The following is a 19,670-nucleotide window of genomic DNA, read 5'->3' on the forward strand; positions in this document are numbered from 1 at the left end:
TCAGAGGTAGGAGTGTCACCCAGTGAGCTGTGGCTGGCACTGGATAAGGTGATCCATCAGTCCTTTCCCACAGTTATGTGCTGCCATCACAACTCATGCATTGACAGGATGGGATGAGAATGACAGAGGACTCACGAGCCACCGCCAACATACTGGAACTGCACTTCCTACTTCTGAAGTAGTGTCTTAACCAGGTTTCCATCAGATGTTGCCAAACTTACCGGGTAACTAGAAACAAAACCCTTCTGACCATTTAAGATAACTCATAAAAGTAAATTACAGAAAATGAACACATCTGTTCGCCTGTAACAGTGCATGTTCTGTGTTTGGGAAGTCAGGCCATTACAGCTACATATACGCAGAAGTTAATTATCTGCTCAATCCTTTTAATTAAAAATGCAATAACCCATTCACTTGTAAACTTTCAATGTTATAGCGCTACTTAAATAAAAGAGTCATTCAACGTTTCCATCCCTGCATCTTTATTTGCAACTAATCAAACCTCCGAAAAATGACAGCAGTGTTTTATTGTATAATGTGATGTCCTCATAGAGCAGATAGATTCATCCAATCCTTGTATAAAGCAGACACACCACGAATTACAAACTTATGTATAATTTTGCTCCCTTCAATCAATCCTCAGGTCAGTTAGTTAACTTATTGCAGGCAAGGCAGAAGGAACCTTTGGGTCAGGAAGAGATGAGGGGAACGATTTCACTCAATCACTGTTCAGTGACCTATGATAAAATGGCATGAATCCGGTTGCTAGATCAGGACAGCAAGAGGATTTGTTTATCCCCATGTGGTTGAATTAAGTTGCTGACATTCACACAGTTGGAGGAAAAAACAGAAATTTAATAAAAAACCTTTTACACATTGTTGCCTAAAACTAAACATTCAAGTTAATAAAGTCACTAAGACTTACTGACACCATGATACTTAATCTGGATTGTAAATCAACCACAGTTCAGAGAAAAAAAGCAGTGATACTACTCTCCCTCCCCTGTTCCCTTCTCCACTCATATCTCCTGCCCCCACCTTCCTTTCCTTTCCCGTCCCCTCCCTCTAGCCCAAGCACAAAGTCTATCTTTAGCTGAAATATGCACAGTGAAGCAAGAACCTTTTTTTAATTTTGGTCAACTGGTACCAGAGCTTTAGTAAATTCTACCTTTGACTTCAATCATCTCTGCAATGTGCTTTAACCCCTAACTCCTGTGCTACCAACCTGGGCGCAGTTCCACATTATGGATCACCTGCCAACTTGGAGACAAAAACGAGTCAGAGAGAGAGCGAGAGAATGTATCCTGCATACCTCTGCATGGGCCTGACCTGTCAAACATACACACTTCCTGCATTATACTCAGGCACTGTATATAATCCTGAGCTATTAACTGGTGTGATTGGATATCTTTGTTCCATCACACAAGACAGAACAATGAGTAGTAAGAGGGAGTGCAGCAAGTATATCCTGATGGATGTTTTGTTGGTAAGAACTTATACCAACAACAACAGGATGCTCTGATTTGCACCGGGAGTTTTGCCAAGGACAGCAGGATAGCCTGGCACTGCAGTAGCTAAGCACTTGTGTTTTATGTCAATTGGTGAGAAGAGTTTCATCATTTCTTAATCATGTCCTTCACTCTGAAGTCCTTCCATCTGAAAAGCCAGCATCTGTCTCGCTCCCTGCATGAGAAGGAGACCCCTGAAGGCAGCATTGATATTGGCAGCTGCAAAGTTCATGCTCTGCTCACTCTCCTTTCCAGCTGCCAGGAGATGAATGAAGGCGAAGAAATTAATTAAAATCACAACTAAAGCAAAAATAAATGTTTGGAAAACATATTAAGCAAACATCCCGTCACAAATCTACTGAATGTTGAATCGGTCTCTAATTAACACTGCTAAATTAAGTTTTCTTGCAGTGTAACAAAGTATATTAAACAGTCTCTTCAGTGACAGAGATTTCCACCTCTACTATGCACAGGTCTGGCGACTGAAGAGGTCGAGGGTGATGGCACTGAGGAATGCCGGAATACTGTTCTGATGATGCAGGTGAAGGTTGATCAGCTCGGTGAGGGAACTGGAGAAGTCCGTCTCCAGGAGTTGCATCTTCGCTCCGAGACTGTTGGCGGCCTGTGGGGAAGGAGGAAGATAATTCAACCATTGACACAGTGAAAACGTTATTGAGTTTAAAACAGTTTCCTGCCCTTCTTCATTCATTGTTTCCCCTCTTATTTTACATCCCTCAGTCCCCCATCTAATCCACATGCATACAGACAGTACTTAAGTCTCCCTAAATGACAAACTCCAGTTTAAAGGGATTTAGAACTTTAATGGAAACCAGTGCAGACCTGGGACACACTATTTACTCTCTGAATATCACACCCAAAAACTGAGGGCACTCATAGTCATGTGTTCTGTTTAATATCATTTTAGGCAAACAATTACATTAATAAAAACTGGATTGGTGGTTCTGCTGACATTTGTTTGACATTATCTCCATGAAACACCAACCTGTCTTTGGACCAGTAATCACTGCAAGTCTGAGATCTGTTCCAAGGCAACTTCATTTGTCACTTCAATAGTGGAAAGCCAGCTCACAGCTCTCACCATCTCCAGTATTTTCTCATTGATGGCCCCTGGACCCTATAGTGTCGCAGTCCTGAAAATGAGTCATGAGCCTTTTTCTGTCGACATCTCCCTAAGGCCTTGGAAAATGCCACTAGTGAGATATCAGCTGATGTTGCCGGGGGGGGGGGGGGGGGGGGGGGGGGATAGTGGTGAAGGGGTAATAATCAGGAAAGAACACCTCCCTCCCTCAGCACCATCAGACTTATAATAAACGTGCAGAGAGACAGCCACCATCGTAGATGTCGTTTACAACATGCTCCATCCGCTGTGTATTGCTTTGTATGTGTGAAATCTGGCCAGTCCCTTTGAACTACTCATACCTTGTGTGAGTTCATTGAGTCTCATGTGAATCAGTTTGTACACTCTGCAGTGCCCTTCATTCCAAGGTTAGAACTCGTATTTTACACTGGCAATGAAGAAGAGGTGGCAAAGAATCACAAGCAGCAACAATACAGCTATTATGAGCATTGAATGGTGATATGATTGCATTGGGAGGGTGGGGCTGAGAAACATGACATGTCATAGCAAGTCCGATGTACAGTCAACCATATGGTGGATAGGGTGGGGAAGGATTAGAGGATACACTAGAACAAGATGACAGCTCAGTACCAAAGAGGTGATATTGGGAATGTTGGTGGTTAAGACCAAGAGCAGAAATGCTTCTGTTTGCGAGTGAAAAGAATGAAGATATTCTTTAGGGCAAATAATATTCAAGGGTGAGGGCAAAAATATTTGAAATGCAGCCAAATGTGAACGTCAAGAAACATTCATATTGATACTGATGCCTGCAGAGAGATTCATGTCTCATTTGAAGAAGGAACAGACACATTGTAAAAACCAATTCAATCCAGTGCCAGAGATTGTTGTACCAATGCCAGTACCAGAGGAATCAAAAAGTGTTTTATTATCTGAATGAAAGAGGCTGCAGAAGAGTGAAGCTCTCAGGCAGGTCCAACAAGTAGTGAAAGCGAAAGCATGTTAGTCTTTATTGTGAAGGGCTTGGATTTTAAGAGTAGGTAGGTTTTGCTTCAGGGTGTTTGGCAAGGCCAAACCTGGAATAATGTGCACAGTTTGTTCCCTTACCTAAAAAAGGATATGGCAGCATTGGAGACAGTCCAAAGGAGATTTACCAGGCTAATTTCTGGGATGAAAGCTTGGGTCTGGACAGTTTGGGTCTTTAATCCTTGGGGTTTAGAAGAATGAGGGGTGATGGGGTGACCTTATATAGATCCTAAGGGGTGCTTGACGGGGTAGATGTTTTCTTTCCATAGTGGGAGAGTCACAAGCAAGGGGACAGAACTTCTAAATAAGGGGTCGGTCATTTAAAACTGAGGTGCACAGAAATTTCTTCTCTCAGAGGGCACCAAGGGTGGTGGAGGCCAGATCATTAAATATATTTAAGGTTGAGATAGATGAATATTTAAAAGATTGAGGAACAGTGGATTATGGGGAACTAGCACAGAAGAGGAGATGAGGCCTGTTGCAAATTATACAATGGCGGGGCAGGCTTGAGAGGTCTGATGACCTACTCCTGCTCCTACTTTCTTGTGCTTGTGTTATAAAGTTTGGAAGTGGTAACTGGAGGTGAAAAGAGGCTATCTGCAATGATATTGTCACTCCAATAAATCTGTTGAAGAATTGTAACTTCGGTGATTTCTGGACTGCTCACTGCAAGGTAAGTTTGTTGTGGATTAACTGATAAGCACAGGGAATGTTCCATTAGATTGGAACATTGAAAACGTAACTCCTTTATTCAAATAAGGAGGAAGATAAAAAAGCAAAAAAGTAAAAGCCAGTTAACTTTAATGTCTGTCCTTGGGAAAATCTTAACTAAAATTAAAGTCATTACAAGAGGGCGCTTAGAAAAATTCAAAGTAATCAAGTAAAGACAACATGGTTTTGCAAAAGGGAAATCATGTTTGACCAATTTATTGCAGATTTTTGATGAAATAGCACAAAGGAAGATAGTTGTGTTTGTTGGAGGTCAATTATTTAGCCAAGGATATGCTGTAAGAGTTCTTCAGGGCAGTGTCCTACATCTAGCCATCTCTAGTAGCTTCATCAAAGACCTTTCTATAATTATACATATGGGAATGTTTGCTGATGATTGTATAATGTATTCAATTCTATTTATTTCTCCTCAGATAATAAAGCAGTCCCTGCCTGCATGCAACAAGACTGGATAACAAACAGGCAAAACCAACATGTGGCAACTAATATTTGCATAGCCCATCTCCAACAAGAGAGAATTTAACCACACCCCTTTCTGCAAGTCTTCGACCTGAACCATTAATTTGGTTTTTCTTTACACAGATGCTGCCTGACCCGCTGAGTTTCCTCCAGCAGTTTTTTTGTTGCAAGTGACTCACCTGGTTGCAAATCCAATTCACTGCAGTCAGGAGCACGATGAAATGCTCTGTATCTCTCAAAGTGATTACATGTCCAGCAACACATAGGCTTGAAACTACCCAGTTTGAAGCAGTGTGTATTCATTCCTTCCACTACGGGGACAGTGTGGATGTAATGTGTACCATTTACAAAATGCTGCAGCAACACACCGTCTCCTTCAAAGTTAATTACTTCCACCATCTAGAACAGAAAGGATGGCAGGTACATGGGAACACCTATATCTGTAAGTTTTCTACAAGCCTCAGTGCATCCTGGCATGGAAATATATTGCCATTTCATCATCATCATCACTCAGTCTAAATCATGGAACTCCCTACCCAACAGCACTGTGGGAGTCCCTTCAACATACTGCCTGCAGTGGCTCAAGAAGGTGGCTCACTGCCACCATTTCAAGGGCAATCAGGGATGGGCAATAAAAGTTGCTCTTGCCAGCAATGTCCACACCCTGCAAATTAATTTAAATAAAACTTGCATCTTTACTGTTAGAAACCGGTCCTGATAAATAATCAGAGGTGACTACTGATTTAAAAAGTTTAGTCTATGAAAAAATGCTAAAGTCACTTGGCAGCAGCTCACAAAGCTTTCAGAATGGTTGCTGCGTTCAAAGATGGGAATGAAATGAAATGAATGAAGGAGGGAACCAATAGAAAATAAGATGCAAACACAGTAGCCAATAAGCAGAGTTCATGTATTTACACCTGTGACTGATCTGTAATCCCAGCGACCGATGTCACCCTGCTTATTTTGGGCTTTTTGATTTATTTTGTCATGTCAAATAAACAAAAGAGAAGTTGGGCAGGGACGTAGTACTGTGGAAGAATTAAAGAACCTATACTGTGTATTTCAGTGCCTTTAAGTGTAACAAATTATTTTTGATATGAATTCAAGTGTGGATCTCAATATCAATTCAGCAATCTCAGATAAATAGCTTTCCTTGTCTATGTCAGAACTTACAAGTTCTGATGCAAGGTCATCCTCTTTAATGCAGTTTTTTTCTCTCCATAGATGCTGCCTGATTTGCTGAGTATTTCCAGCATTTGTTGTGTTCTGCCTCTCACAGTTCTAGCATATTTTGTTATCTCTCTCCTTACCTGGCCAACTTCAAAAACATTACATCACCTGGACAACTTTGGTTTCCACCCTATCACAGACTACCTGCTATTGTCTCCAACCATATCCCACCCACCCAACAACGCCTCTTCAACTTAAAACTGATGGAGGCTCACTGACCTGAAATGTTACCTCTTTTAAGTTTTTTTTAATTTCCAGAGTATTTTTCATTTTCAATTATGATTGACAACAAATTGTAGTTTTGGTGTTGGTTAAAAGCATAGTAAGAAATCTCCACTCCGAATAGTGCCACGAGTCTCACATTTGAGCAAATACTTCAACCTCTACCCTTCTGACTCAGAGACTGGAGTGTAGTCAAAGTTATACAGCATGGGAGTAGGCCCTTTGGCCCAACTTGTCCATGCCGACCAAGATGCCTAAGCTTGTCCGATTTGCCAATATCCCTCTAAACCTTTCCTATCCATGTACCTGAAGTGTTTTAAGTGTTGAAATTGTACCTGCCTCCACCACTTCTTCTGGCAGCTGCTTCCATAAACCCACCACCCTCTCTGTGAAAAACTTGCTCCTCAGATCCCCTTTAAATCTTAGCCCTGTCACTTTAAACCTATGCCCTTGGTTTAAACTTCCCTACCCTGGGAAAAAGACTGTGACTATCTACCAGACCTGTGCCCCTCATGATTTTATAAAGTGTAGGCAATGTGTTGAGCTGACTCTTGGTATAATTTTTGGTTTGCAGTTGATGCCAATCCATTAGTAATCTAATAAGTACTGTGCAAGCACATAGTGAGGAAGTGAAATGAAAAAAAGAAACCTTGATTTCATAAACGAAGTTGTTGCACATTTTACAAACTTCCAGTTAGTCCACCTGACAAAGAACTGCCCGGTTCAAAGCCTTTTTTTGTGCCTTCTGGTTTGTGAAACGTTGAAGCTCACTATCACTGCGGCGGTCACTTCTAGTGAATAAAAGCTATCTTCAAACCACAGTCTTCAGTATTACATTACTGCAAAGAATTCATAATTCTACTCAAACAGTTTGTAGTTGAACAAAGAAAACAAAAGATAAAGGGACAGAGCTTATTCTGGATCATTTTTTTGCTGTTGAAATATTACACAAAGGGAATAGTTATCAGCTCCCCACACTATTCACCTGCCTATCACAGCCTGCTTTAAGGACATGAAAGCCATACACTGGAGAACTGCCCTGATCGCTCTCTCTTTCTCTCTCCTGTAACCATCTGGAAGCAGCAGCAAATGAACAATGATACGGGATATTAAGCACTCAGATCTAGAAATCTCTTTTGTAGCCTTGAATGACGAGCTGCTGCTAACTGAAAGTCCAAAGTTTACTGGCAGAAGGGAACTATAATGATTAAAACCAAATTTAGACTTGCATGGGCGATCAAAAACCAGTCCCTTATATATCGAATAAGGAAAAAACTTTTTTTGTCTGGAGAGTGGTCAGCTCATGGAACTCGGCACAACAGGGGTAGTAGAGGTGAGTAGTCCAGAGGCATTTAGAGAAAAAGGAGAAGAATTGATATGCTGTTGGCATTAAAGGGATAGAGCTGTGATAATACTTCTGTAGAGCAAACGCAACATTAACTAGTTAGGCTAAATGGACAGTTTCTATGCCTTAAATATTAAGTAATCCAATGAAGTATGTAATTTGTGGAATGAAACAAGATGTATAATAGTTATAGAATATTAGAAAAATCCTATTAAAAGAAGTACTTGCACAGGGGGACCTTCTCCTTCTCTGTTAAATCACTCCAAGGGTGTTTCACATCAAATACCAACACAGCAATATGAAACATCAATTGTCCAGCTGCAGAGTGAGAAGTGTAAAAGTATTTGAAATTGAAATTGGTTTTCAAAATAGAAACTTCATTTTATAACTTAATTTTAATTCTGCACCTTATAACACAAAGACATTTGTTCTGCAGTCTGCCCAGACATCAAATTGCTTATCCCTCCTGTGCTGAAAATGAGAATCCAGGCAAACTCCCCACAGGAGGGAAATGTCCTAGATTATTCTCAAGCAAGACAGGCCCATGAACATCCTAGACCATGATTTATTTTCACTTGCTAGTGCTGCCTTTAGAAACTCTTCAACCTCTTACTGTAGCCTCTCTTCATTGTCAAGTGAAGCCTGTACAACATTCCTGGTCTGAAGACTGATAGGTTCATTCAAATAGGGAGCAGAATACACTCCCGGAACACACCATTACCAACTCAAATCACAATTCCCAAGAGGCATGAGCGTCATTGGACTACAACTCCCAGAATGCAACAGCACCACCTCAGCTACAAGTCCCATCTAATGTCGAACACATCTGATATTATTGAACAGACGGACATTTTAGTGGAAAAGAATGTAAAACAAAAAAAATGCAAGGAACCTTTTGGTTATAGGTGGTCATAAAGGTGGTCAGTCATAAAGTAGATTAAGACTTGTGAGCGACACACTTTCCTCCATCCAACTACGAAGAAGGGTGGGCTGCACTAATACCAGGTCAACAGCAGATCATGTGAGTAACTATGATAATTTGGGTAATGTTTAAAAGGAAGTTCACTATGAACTTTTCAATTCACTTTGAGGTAATTTCAAAACAATGTGGGCCAACCACACACATGATGGTGCCAGCACATCATACAGATGTTCTACCTCTGACATCAGAATCCACTACTTACCATCCCAACCAGTCACACAACCAACACACTCTCCACCTCAGCCCATTCACTGCATCCACTCCCCACTTCAGCCCATTCACTGCCTCCACTCCCCACTTCAGCCCATTCACTGCCTCCACTCCCCACCTCAGACTATTCATTACCTCTGTTTCACCTCCAAGCCAGCACTGCCACCACTCCTTACCTCAATCCCAGGATTGCTTCCTCCTCTAAACTCAGCCCCATCATCATCTCTGCTCTCCATTTAAGCCCCAGTATTGCCTCTGCTCCTTGCATCAGCCTTTAATGTGCCTTTGCTTCATATCTCCAGCTAAGAATGTTGCTGCTTTCAGTTCCCTGATAACTGAAAACATCTCAACACCTTGGCACCACTCACCTAATCTGTCCCCACTTAATCACGTCTTGGCTACAGGTAAACAATGCCAAAAGAGATCTTGTGGTAGTGTACATGGTTGGACCTGTGGTATTGAAACTGTAATCTGCAGTGATTCAGCCTCTCAGTCTCAAATCTCTTAGACTCAAAGTGTGAGCACCCTTCTATTCTTTACCTTTATCTTAACTCTGAAATCTAAGTAAATATAAGGATACCCAGTGAGCTATTGCCGTGTATAACTTTGAGTACCATGAACGGCAAACAGCATATTGAAATTTCCCATTTTACAGGTAGGCTCTAATTGATTAGTGCAGCACTGATGTTGCAGCGGTTTTTATGCCCCTATTGTTTGTTAACTGATTATAGTAATTACAACTTTATTATGGTGTTTTCAATTATTCATTGCTCTCATATTAGAACTTCTTCTGATTAATTAGGTGGCAATAGTGGCCATTTAAAAATCCATTTCCATAACGTGCACTAGAAGATGACTGCCTCTTGATGAAACAGGGAGCCAAAGTGGTGCCTGTGAACAGCTTCACTTATTGGACTTCAATATTTGGATAACAGAGTGACCATGAACTGGTTCGCCTCGAGACGTGAGATTTTTCTGCCAACATTGAATAGTTCACTCTGGGGGATTCATAACACAGCAGGTCGCAGTTGTGTCGTTCAACAGTGTTAACTGCACTCCTGGGACTGGACGGTGTCTCAAGAAGTGAATGTAATATTCATGATTCCTTGCTCATGGACTACACTATATTGTGCAGCACTGTCCAAATGTCTACACATGGGAATCAGTCTCGTAAAGAGCATAGACCTGCATTTAAATACGCATTTCAAATGTTCCTTTCACGAGCTCAGAGTACTGGAAACTGATTTACAGTTAATGGAGGGCAGGTCCCACTTCTAGTGTTGGAATGTGGGGAACGTGGAGGCTGATAGGTACACAGCAAGATTCCATAGTGGTCACGAGGCAAATTATAACATAATCTGCTTTAGGTGTTGGTTGGGGGGAAAGGTTGTCCAGAATAATGGGGAGAGCTTCTCTGAAACAATGTTATGGGATCTTTATAATCAACAGTTGGGATCTTGCATGTATCATTCAACAGAGCAGCATTGGCTCAGTGCCACACCACAGCTACCAATGTGGATTTTGGCCTCAGTAAGATGAAGTTGAATCATTCACATTTCTTACACAGAGAGGAGAGTGTTCCCACGGAGACATGGCTAGCAAATTAGAAAGGATAACGAGCTGAACCCCTTTATTAGATGTCAATAGCAGACAATCAATAGCAATAACAAAATGAAAATATAAAATGCCAGAAATGCCCAGCAGGTCTGGAGAAACTGTGCACAGAAGAGAAGTTAATGTTTCAGGTCAATGGCCTTTCATCAGAACTCACCGATTTGCAACGTAAACTTTGTTTCTCTCTCCACAGGCGTCCCCAACTGCTGAGCATTTCCAGCATCCATATTATTTTGCCTTTGTAACAGAAAAGACCAGCTAGGCTCTATTAACATGTGTTCCAGTGTGAAATGAAGCCTGTAATTACATAATGCTGTTGGCTGAGGTTCTGGCAAAGTGGTGCTCCAGCAAGGGGTTGTGACTAAGTCTGGATAAATACAGTGGCTTCTGCATGCATTTCATGGAATGTCAAAATGTTCCAAGGCCAATGAAGAACTTTTGAAATAAAAATGCTGTTGTAACGTAGGAAATACCGAAGCAAAATTAACACACAAGATCTCAAACAACAATATGGTGACAAGATTTTTTTTAACCTGTTTAAGGTTGAGGAATAACTTGGCAATAATGCACCCTTCCTTTCTCTTTGAAACAGTGTTGTTGGATCTATCACACCACCTCCAGGGGCCAACGTTAATGGCTCATCTAAAAGGCGGCAGTTCAACAGTGCAGCAATTCCTCGGCATGGGACTGGGAGGGGCGGCCTGGATTTTGCACTCATGACATTCTAACACAGAGGCAAGTGCTACCCTGCTGTATCATGGCCAACACAAGGCAGGAGAGTGGAGCTCAGTGGGAGAGCTAGCCAAGTAGGAGAATTGCAAAGCAGTTCAGGGAACCAGAACAGGGAATCAAACTATGAAGCAATACATGGACATTGAAACGATGGATTAGAAGACAAGCCTAATGCTACGGTGGGGGAAATTTACCATTGGGTGGGTTATCAACTCAGCTGAGCGCTGTTCGGCAACTTGGTCGGCATGGACCAGTTGGGCTGAAGGACCTGTATAACTCTGTGAGCAACACATGATACCTAACATTCAAAATTAATGGGTGAGTAAATCAAGTGAATGTTGCCATGGGAACCTGTGCTTGTCTTTTTGGGGTAGGTGGAACATTATTTGTTCCAGTTGTACTCTGTTCCCTTCTCTCTTGCAGTACATTGATGACTCTATCAGAGCCATTTTCAGGTACACTTTAACAAATTTTTAGTTTCACTCTTCCCTCCCCTTCACATGGTCCATCTCTAGCTCTTCACTTCACTTCCTCAACTTCTCTATCTCCATTTCTGGGAATGCAACAGTAGCCAATATCCTTTAAAATTTCACTTACTCCCACAACTATCTTCCCCACCGTGCTCTGCATACCTGACCTGTCCATGCAGTTTTCATTCTGGTGCTCCGGGTGGATCCTCCTCTTCCATCAGCTGAGGATCCCCTGCCACTGTAGCTGACAAGGCCTTTCACCATGTCCACCCACTTTCATGACTTAGATCAGTTGATTTTTGCCCAGGAGAGTCACCAGTTTTGAGTCTGGGCAGGAAAGTGGATGGGTTCCAGGGTCAGCCATGATCCCTGGCAGAGCATGTTCCTTGATCTATTTCTTATGTTCTTATTTCTGCACCTCTGCTTTTACTCTCTCCCCAAACCACAATTGGGTTCCCTTATCCTCACTTCCCACCCCACCAGTCTTTAGATTCAACAAATTATCTACTGCTAGCTTGGGTCATGCCACCATTAAAAATACCTTCCTTTCCCTCCACTTCCAATGATTCTGCTACATTCTGGCCCACCTCAAACATTCCAGCATCCCCTTCACGTCCCACAGCACCTTTCCACGCAAGTGCAACACCCGCCCTTTTACTTGCTCCTTTCCCACCATGAAAGCCCAAACATTCCCTCCAGGTGTAAGAGGTGTACTTCTTTCAGTTTAATACACAGCATTTACTGATCACAATGCAGTCACCTCTATTTCAGAAAGACTAAATCCTGATTGGATGGACTCTTTTACGAAGAACTACATCTCGTTTGCAAGTGTAAGCCTGAGCTTCCACTTGCTTGTTATATTTATTCTCCATCCCAACCAGGACCTCTCTGCCTGAGGTTGGGTCCTCAAGCTGAAACATTAACTCTGTTTCTCTCTCCACAGATACAGTCTGACCTGCTCAATATTTCTGGCATTTTGTGTTTTATTTCAGACTTTCAGCATCTGCAGTGTTTTGCTTTTAATCCCCCTCTGCTCTTCATTCTAGCAAAGCTCAAAGTGAACTGAAGGATCATCACCTCATCTTTTGATCGGATGGACTACAGCCTAACAGTCACTCAACGTAAGAGTGAGTTGAACAATTTCTGATCATACCCGGTGCTGCTATCTCTCCAGACAGTGCCTGTTAAAGCATGCTCTGGCAGTCCACATTTAAACCTCTGCTGAACCCACCTTTATCCTGCATCAAAGTCCATCCGACATTTTATTTCTAATGTCTTCTGCCCTCATGGCAGACCTTCCCTTTAATTCCCTAGAATACTGATTGACAACTCTACATCAGCTGATGAGTTCGAGACAGAGAGAGATTTACTTTAACCAAATACTCTATTCTGCAACAAACAAAAGCAATTTACTCAAAAAAATCTATTATAAGAGTGGAGGAAACAGAAACTACAGCAACATTTGCCAATAAAAGCAGGATAATTTCTCCAGAAAAATACAGTGAATGGAAGCAAGGTATTTATAAATTATGCCCACAAATTCAAAATCAGTCACCTATAGAGAAGTTCTTAATAAGCTTGACTAACAGGAATTATCCTATCGTCTCCACTCTATGTGGTCATAGCATGTACACCCCTTTGTGGTTCCCCTGTCTATATTCTGATTAATTTCTAATCTCTTTCCAACTGACTATCATTGACCTGTTAACACTATTTTTCTATTTTCATAGATGCGACTTAATAAACTGAGCATTTCCAGCATTTTCTGTTTTAATTTTGCATTCCCAGTATCTTCTATATTTTCCATTCATGGCCACAAACTCAGTTCCCTTCAATACCACAGACTCATGATTGCAATTCAATGCAAATTTATTAACAGTAGGCGTCCTGTCTATAAACTATCGATTGTTCTGAGCATTAAAATGGGAAGTTTGCATTTTACCCACCAATTTACAGAATGTTAATTAAACATTGATTAAAGTTGGAAGTGTATTAATTTGTTCACTAGATTGATTCCTGGTATGCATTTGTGTGTGCGTTTGGATGTGTGTGTGGGTATGTGTGTATGCTTGGGTGCGTGCGTGTGGACATGTGTGTGTGTGTGTGTGTGTGTGTGTGTGTGTGTGTGTGTGTGTGTGTGTGTGTGTGTGTGTGTGTGTGTGTGTGAATTCTCTATCATCGTTTATGAAGAACCTTTCACTACATTGAAATATCTGAATTGCTTTGCAGGCAATTAAATAACTTTTATATGCGTTCACTATAACACTGTATGAAGCATGGCAGCCAATATACACACAGAAAGATCTCCCAATGAGCTAATGACCAGATAATCTGCTTTGGAGAAGTAAAGTGAAGGACAATTATAGGCCAAGGCAAGTGAAAATTTAAAAAAAGGCAGATGCTGGAAACCTGAAATATAAACAGAAAATGCTGGAAACACTCAGCATATCAATGTAGATCTGTGGAGAGAGAAACAGTAAATGCTTCAGGTCCATTCCCTTCATCAGAACAGAGAGTTGTCAGGGTTGGTAGTGGAGGCAAATATGATAGAGGTGTTTAAGAGGCTCTTAGATCAGCACATGAATGTGCAGAGAATGGAAGGATATGGACATTGTGTAGGCAGCAGGGATTAGTTTAGTTAGGCATTTGATTACTAGTTTAATTAGTTTGGCAAAACATCATGGGCCGAAGGGCCTGTTCCTGTGCTGTACTGTTCTATGTTCTGTTCTAATGTTCTGAAAGCGAGTTCTGATGAAGGTTCTTGTACCTGAAATGTTAACTGTTTCTCTTTCCACAGATGTTGTCTGACCCATTCAGTGTTTCCAGCACTTTCTGATTTTGTTATTGGTGAAGATACCAGAGAAATCCCTGTCCTAATTAAAACATTACCACAAATTCGATTACAACCATTTATGACGGTGCCGTGTTCCCTCAGTTCTGCCATGGGAACGTCAGTCATGATTGGGTGCACAATTCTCTGAAATCAGTCCAAAAAAGTTGCAGGAGTCATTTCAAATGCATATTGACAAATCTGACAGATGGTTAATAATCCTGATACCATCGGTGCGGTGTGCAGAAAAATAATCTGCACTGATTTGCAATGAAATTCCAATGGTGTGTTGTAACAAGATTATAAATAATGCAATTAATCCAGTCCAGAAGCAGTTCACTGTGTGAAGCGACTGGAACCATTTTAACCACTGCTGTGGCAATATGTGAATGCAAGTGCGATTATTTTTGCAGCTTGTAACTTGAATCACTCAGGGAAGATTGAAGTTAAATTGTCTGCCTGCTTCTGTGCAAGACTTTTGATGACTGTTTTCATCACCAGCTGCAAAGGAAACAGGAGGAAACTTTAATAGGAACGGTGAAGTAACACAGCTGGAAATCAATGCCCTGTTTTTGTATTATGCTGCTGAGCAACAGCATGCAGATGGCAAGTTGCAGGCCAACAAGGATAGTTCATGAGACACAAGAAATCCTGCAGATGCTGGATGTATCTGGAGCAATACACAAAAAGTGCTGGAGGAACTCAGCAGGTCAGGCATCATCTACGGAGGGAAAACAGTCAACGTTTTGGGCCAAGACCCTTCATCACGAACTTATGGATCAGATCGTCGTGGGATCCCAGAAGTAACGGTGCAAGTGCACAAAGGAAGGCCAGTGCAGGTGACTAGTTACAATCTGGGTCAATAAGAACATGACCAAACCAAGGTGGCCCTAGCCAAGTGGATGATGATAGAAAAGTTCTGGGGGATGATTTTCAACGATTCAAAAGTTGGAGGCCACTGGCACCCAATGAAAGGGAACAACATTTGCTGCTTTATCCAAGCTCTCGCCCTTCTTAGATTTCTGTGGAAAGATAATCTGTGCATATAGATAGTAAAAACAGAAAATGTTGGAAACACAGTAGGTCAGGCATCATCTGTAAAGAGCAAAACAGGGTTAATGTTTCAGGTGAAAGATCCTTCCTTAGGTTTATGGAGCTGAAACATTACACTGCTGCTCTCTGCACAGATGCTGCCTGCCCTGCCTTGTCTTTGGCATTTTCTGTTTTTATTTCAGATTTCCAGCACTGGCAATTTTTGTTTTGATTTCTGTTTTCTGCACACATAGATATTTGCATATACATACACATTCACACCACTACCACTCATTAAGTATCTGTTGTTTTTCCTGGAGCCCATGAAAACATCTGACTAACTATCAAACATTTCACGCTCAGAGGAAAGAACTTTCAAGTTGAGTCCTGGAGCAAAAGTAGGGTTGTGACAGTCAGAGGCTTGTCTCCTCCCCTCAGTGGCATTCGCTGTGATAGCCTGCTCACTCTGCCCTACACGGCTGCAGCTAATGCCTCAATCTAATGCAAAGAACACTGCTCAGCACCAGGCACTTGGAAACTTTTGAAGATAAATATCTGAAAAAAAGCTGTTCTTTTTCCCCTCAATCTTCCTCACCATATGATGCTGTGATCCAGAAACTAATCAGCATTCAGATATAGTCTGATAACTTGTGAATTCTTCTCTTTCAGCTGTGATAAAAGAATTTTCAATGTACAACACTGGTCACATAGAAGCTACTTAAATATCAAGGTGGGCGACAACCTTTGCCTTTCCACATCAATGACAACTGTGTGAATGCTTCTGGAAGCTGAGCCAATCTTCCAGCAGGATTCAGCACAGCATGAATGCAACATAGAGAAATGACTCACATTTGGTGGTGGGAACAACTACAAAGGCTGTGCAGATCCAGGAGGATCCAACATCCAAGAGAATTCAAAGTATTAACAGCTCAGAAACAGGTCATTCAACCTCTGCAGTGTGGGTCCTCCATGCTAGCCTTTTCCCACTCTTTTTACTACTGCTCGTCATATCACTTTTCACTGCTTTTTAAATCTTTGAAGGATATTTCCCTCAACTGCTCCATCTGACAGCAAATTCCTCATTCTCACCACTCTCTGGGTAAAGAAGTTTCTCCTGAGTTGGTAACTGGATTTAATTTTGATTTTTTTATATTTATGGCCCCTCTTTCCCAGTTAAGGGAAATACCTTACTTCAGTTTGGCAAGTTCTTGTACAATTAAATGCAGCACTGTCAGTAAGGTATTCCCCAGAGTGACAATGGCATCAAGGCATGGAGACATACTCGATTTTTTTTCATCTATTGACATTCTCCCTATTGATTCCCCTTGCCAACATTTGATTCATGGGTGCTGCTTGCCTGAGGCAACTGGCCTAAGTGTCAACCTTAACACAAAACATGGGCCTCCTCTTCTTCGGCTCCAACTGTCCATCATCCCCTACCTCACCTGGTTCCACCTATCACCTATCAACCCTTGTCAGCTAGTACCAGAATGGGACAAGCAAGACTCATATTGTCCAAAGCCTTTACACAATCTACAAAGCACAGGTCATTGAATAATACAGTGGGAAAACGGGCCCTTTGGCTGACCAAGTCTGCACCATCAAACACCCATTCACATTGATTCCATTTTATTCTCCCCACTTTTTCCAGGTTTTACTAATCACCCACAAACTAGGGGCAATTTACAGCCGCCAAATAACCTACAAACCCGCACGTCTTTGGGATGTGGGAGGAAACCGGAGCACCCAGGGGAAACCCACACGGTGACAGGGAGAACGTGTAAGCTCCACACAGACAGCACTGGAGGTCAGGATTGAACCCGGGTTGCTGGAGCTGTGAGGCAGCAGCTCTACTAATTATGCCAGGTCTGTGATGAAGTTCTCTGGGTACACAACTGAGAATCAAAGTTTCTAAATGGGTTGCACTTCTTGCTTTTCCAGAAGTGATGGTGGGTTTAGATCCAGAAACAGAATGGTTCAGACTCCTGGACACTGCCAGTAGTTTCTGGACCCTCACCTTACTTCCAGAGGATCAGCATCAAACTCTATTGCTGTGGCCAGAGTGAGGTGTTGTAGGATGCCTTTGCCACAGGAATATCCACAACTCCCTACCCTGCAGTGAAACGGACATCATATTTTATCCTCCGTAAGACTACATCATCCATATAGAGTGTCCATCCAATTCTTTGTGACCATAATTGTTTCTCGAGTAAGAAAAATTTACAAACGGCAGGATGTGTGTGTGCCATTACACAGGGCCACAAAGAAACAATTGTAGAACTGAGTCTACAATTGAATCTATGTCTGAATCTATGGATTCAGACTGATTTTGATGGATCTTTGTCTAAGGTTTGGAAGAAAGGCCTTTGGTTGGTTGCGGTGGGTATTTTCACTCTGGGTAAAGGAGCTTTCTACATCAAACCAGACTAGTGCCATAGTTCTGGGTTTCAGCAAAAGAAATCCTTGCATGCCAGTGATTTTTGCAGCTGATTAACTTGAATGATAGGGAGGAGCTCAAAGAGATTAATGAATCCCATTGAAATGTCATATTCCGTATAATTTTCAGGCAGCTGAGAGATATCAACTGCACTCTTAAACCAGAGTTATTAAAAGTATGCAATCCAGAGGGGAAATGGGCTACCCTTTGACATTTATTCTCATGCAAATGAGGCCATAAGTGAATGGAATGAGGGAGATGTCACCACACGAGGCTTTGCTAGGCTGATCCATGCCAGTGTAAGAGAGATCATTTGTACCTTTGGGCCTGAGTCTGACAGTTGCGATGCCACTCAGCTAGTAGATGCTTTGTGAGCCGCATAGTCACATGCTGCTGATTTGTCCAGCTAGAACAAAGCAATGCTTTGGGCAATGCTCAATGCAAATTCTTAACCTAATATGACATGGGGTGTTTAATTTTCCCCCAAGCATGATCTCCAGTGCTGCTATACAGTGCTAATGACATGTTTCATAATATTTATTGGGGATTTGCCAGTTAACATTGAGCATATTTCTACAATATGTTGGATAGGTGATCAAGCTATGTCTAATTCAGGTTATTCCAAATGCTCTTCCAGAATAATCACTTTTTATTTTGTTCCTAATTCTGCCATATTCTCTCAGCAGTTTTACAGTGCTTTGATTATGTTGCAAAAGAGGTATACAGGGGGTCGCTGGGTTAGAATGAACTAACTTGGGGAAATCCAGCTTGAAGCAAATTCTCCCACACATTTCTAAAGCTTTTTTCAAGCTTGTAATAATAAAATGAAAATGGTATCCATTAATGACTGGATACAATAAATATTCCATTAGTTTAATTATGGGTAGCGTTAGGGTGATTATTCAATGAAATGCAAGTATATGTAGAGCAAAACACTATGGGTAGCTATAGAAAACGGACACTTCTAACACAGAGAAATCAATTTATGGACAGTTCTCAGGAACATAACCCCAGTGTAACCTGGGGACTGCCTGTATCTTTGAAGGCATGGTTTATCATTTGACATCACTTTGGATCCCTGGGCACTGGCACCAAATGTGTTAGAGGAGGAGATTTTTAAGAATAAGTTACTGGCAATGAATGAAGGCTGAAACAAAGGGACAGCAATACCAGATTATAATGATTGAGGACCAGAACATCCTAACCAATGCCTTCATTAATCTGATCTGAAGACCCACTCATTTTGATGGCTTTAGGGAAATTAATGATGCAAGTGTTTAAAGAGGCAGTGTGATCCAGCCTTTGCTGAAGTGTTTAAGTGGATGAGTTGGGAAGGAATATTCAATCAGAATTTGCTGCTGGGTGGCTTATACAACCCAAGGAACATCTGAGCCTAAATGGGTTAAAACTCGCTTAGGAGACTCAGTTCTACAGTTGTTTCTTTGTGGCCCTGTGTAATGGCACACACACATCCTGTTGTTTGTAAATTTTTCTTACTTGAGAAACAGTTATGGTCACAAAGAATTGGATGGACACTATATAAATATAAATAAATAAATAAATAAATTTAAAATAAATAAAACAGCTTGTGGGTCCTGCTCAGAAATCGATTTGAGATTTTGCTGATAGTTTGACACGCATATATGCGATAATATTCATCAAAGTAAGAGTAGTTTAATGCCCTTTATGGAATTATCTCACTTAAGCAATGCTGAAGATCATACATTAAGTGAATACGTGATTGTTGA

At 41.5% G+C, this 19,670-nt stretch overlaps 1 protein-coding gene across 4 annotated transcripts in view; it reads right to left on the bottom strand.

Annotated features, from left to right (window-relative positions):
• Window positions 1-461: 461 nt before the first annotated feature.
• The window catches only part of mad1l1 (mitotic arrest deficient 1 like 1), an 826,601-nt gene continuing 807,392 nt past the window's right edge, over window positions 462-19,670 (bottom strand). For 2 of the 4 annotated variants that reach the window (XM_052022016.1, XM_052022013.1), the window contains one exon: window positions 480-2,130. In XM_052022016.1, coding sequence (XP_051877976.1) covers window positions 1,972-2,130 — 159 coding nt within the window. In that variant the 3' untranslated portion in view covers window positions 480-1,971. Of the gene's footprint in view, window positions 2,131-19,670 lie in introns of all 4 variants that reach the window. The other 2 variants (XM_052022015.1, XM_052022017.1) reach the window with 2 other exon arrangements.

Source organism: Pristis pectinata, chromosome 8 (genome assembly GCF_009764475.1).
Source record: "Pristis pectinata isolate sPriPec2 chromosome 8, sPriPec2.1.pri, whole genome shotgun sequence".
NCBI classification, from domain to species: domain Eukaryota; kingdom Metazoa; phylum Chordata; class Chondrichthyes; order Rhinopristiformes; family Pristidae; genus Pristis; species Pristis pectinata.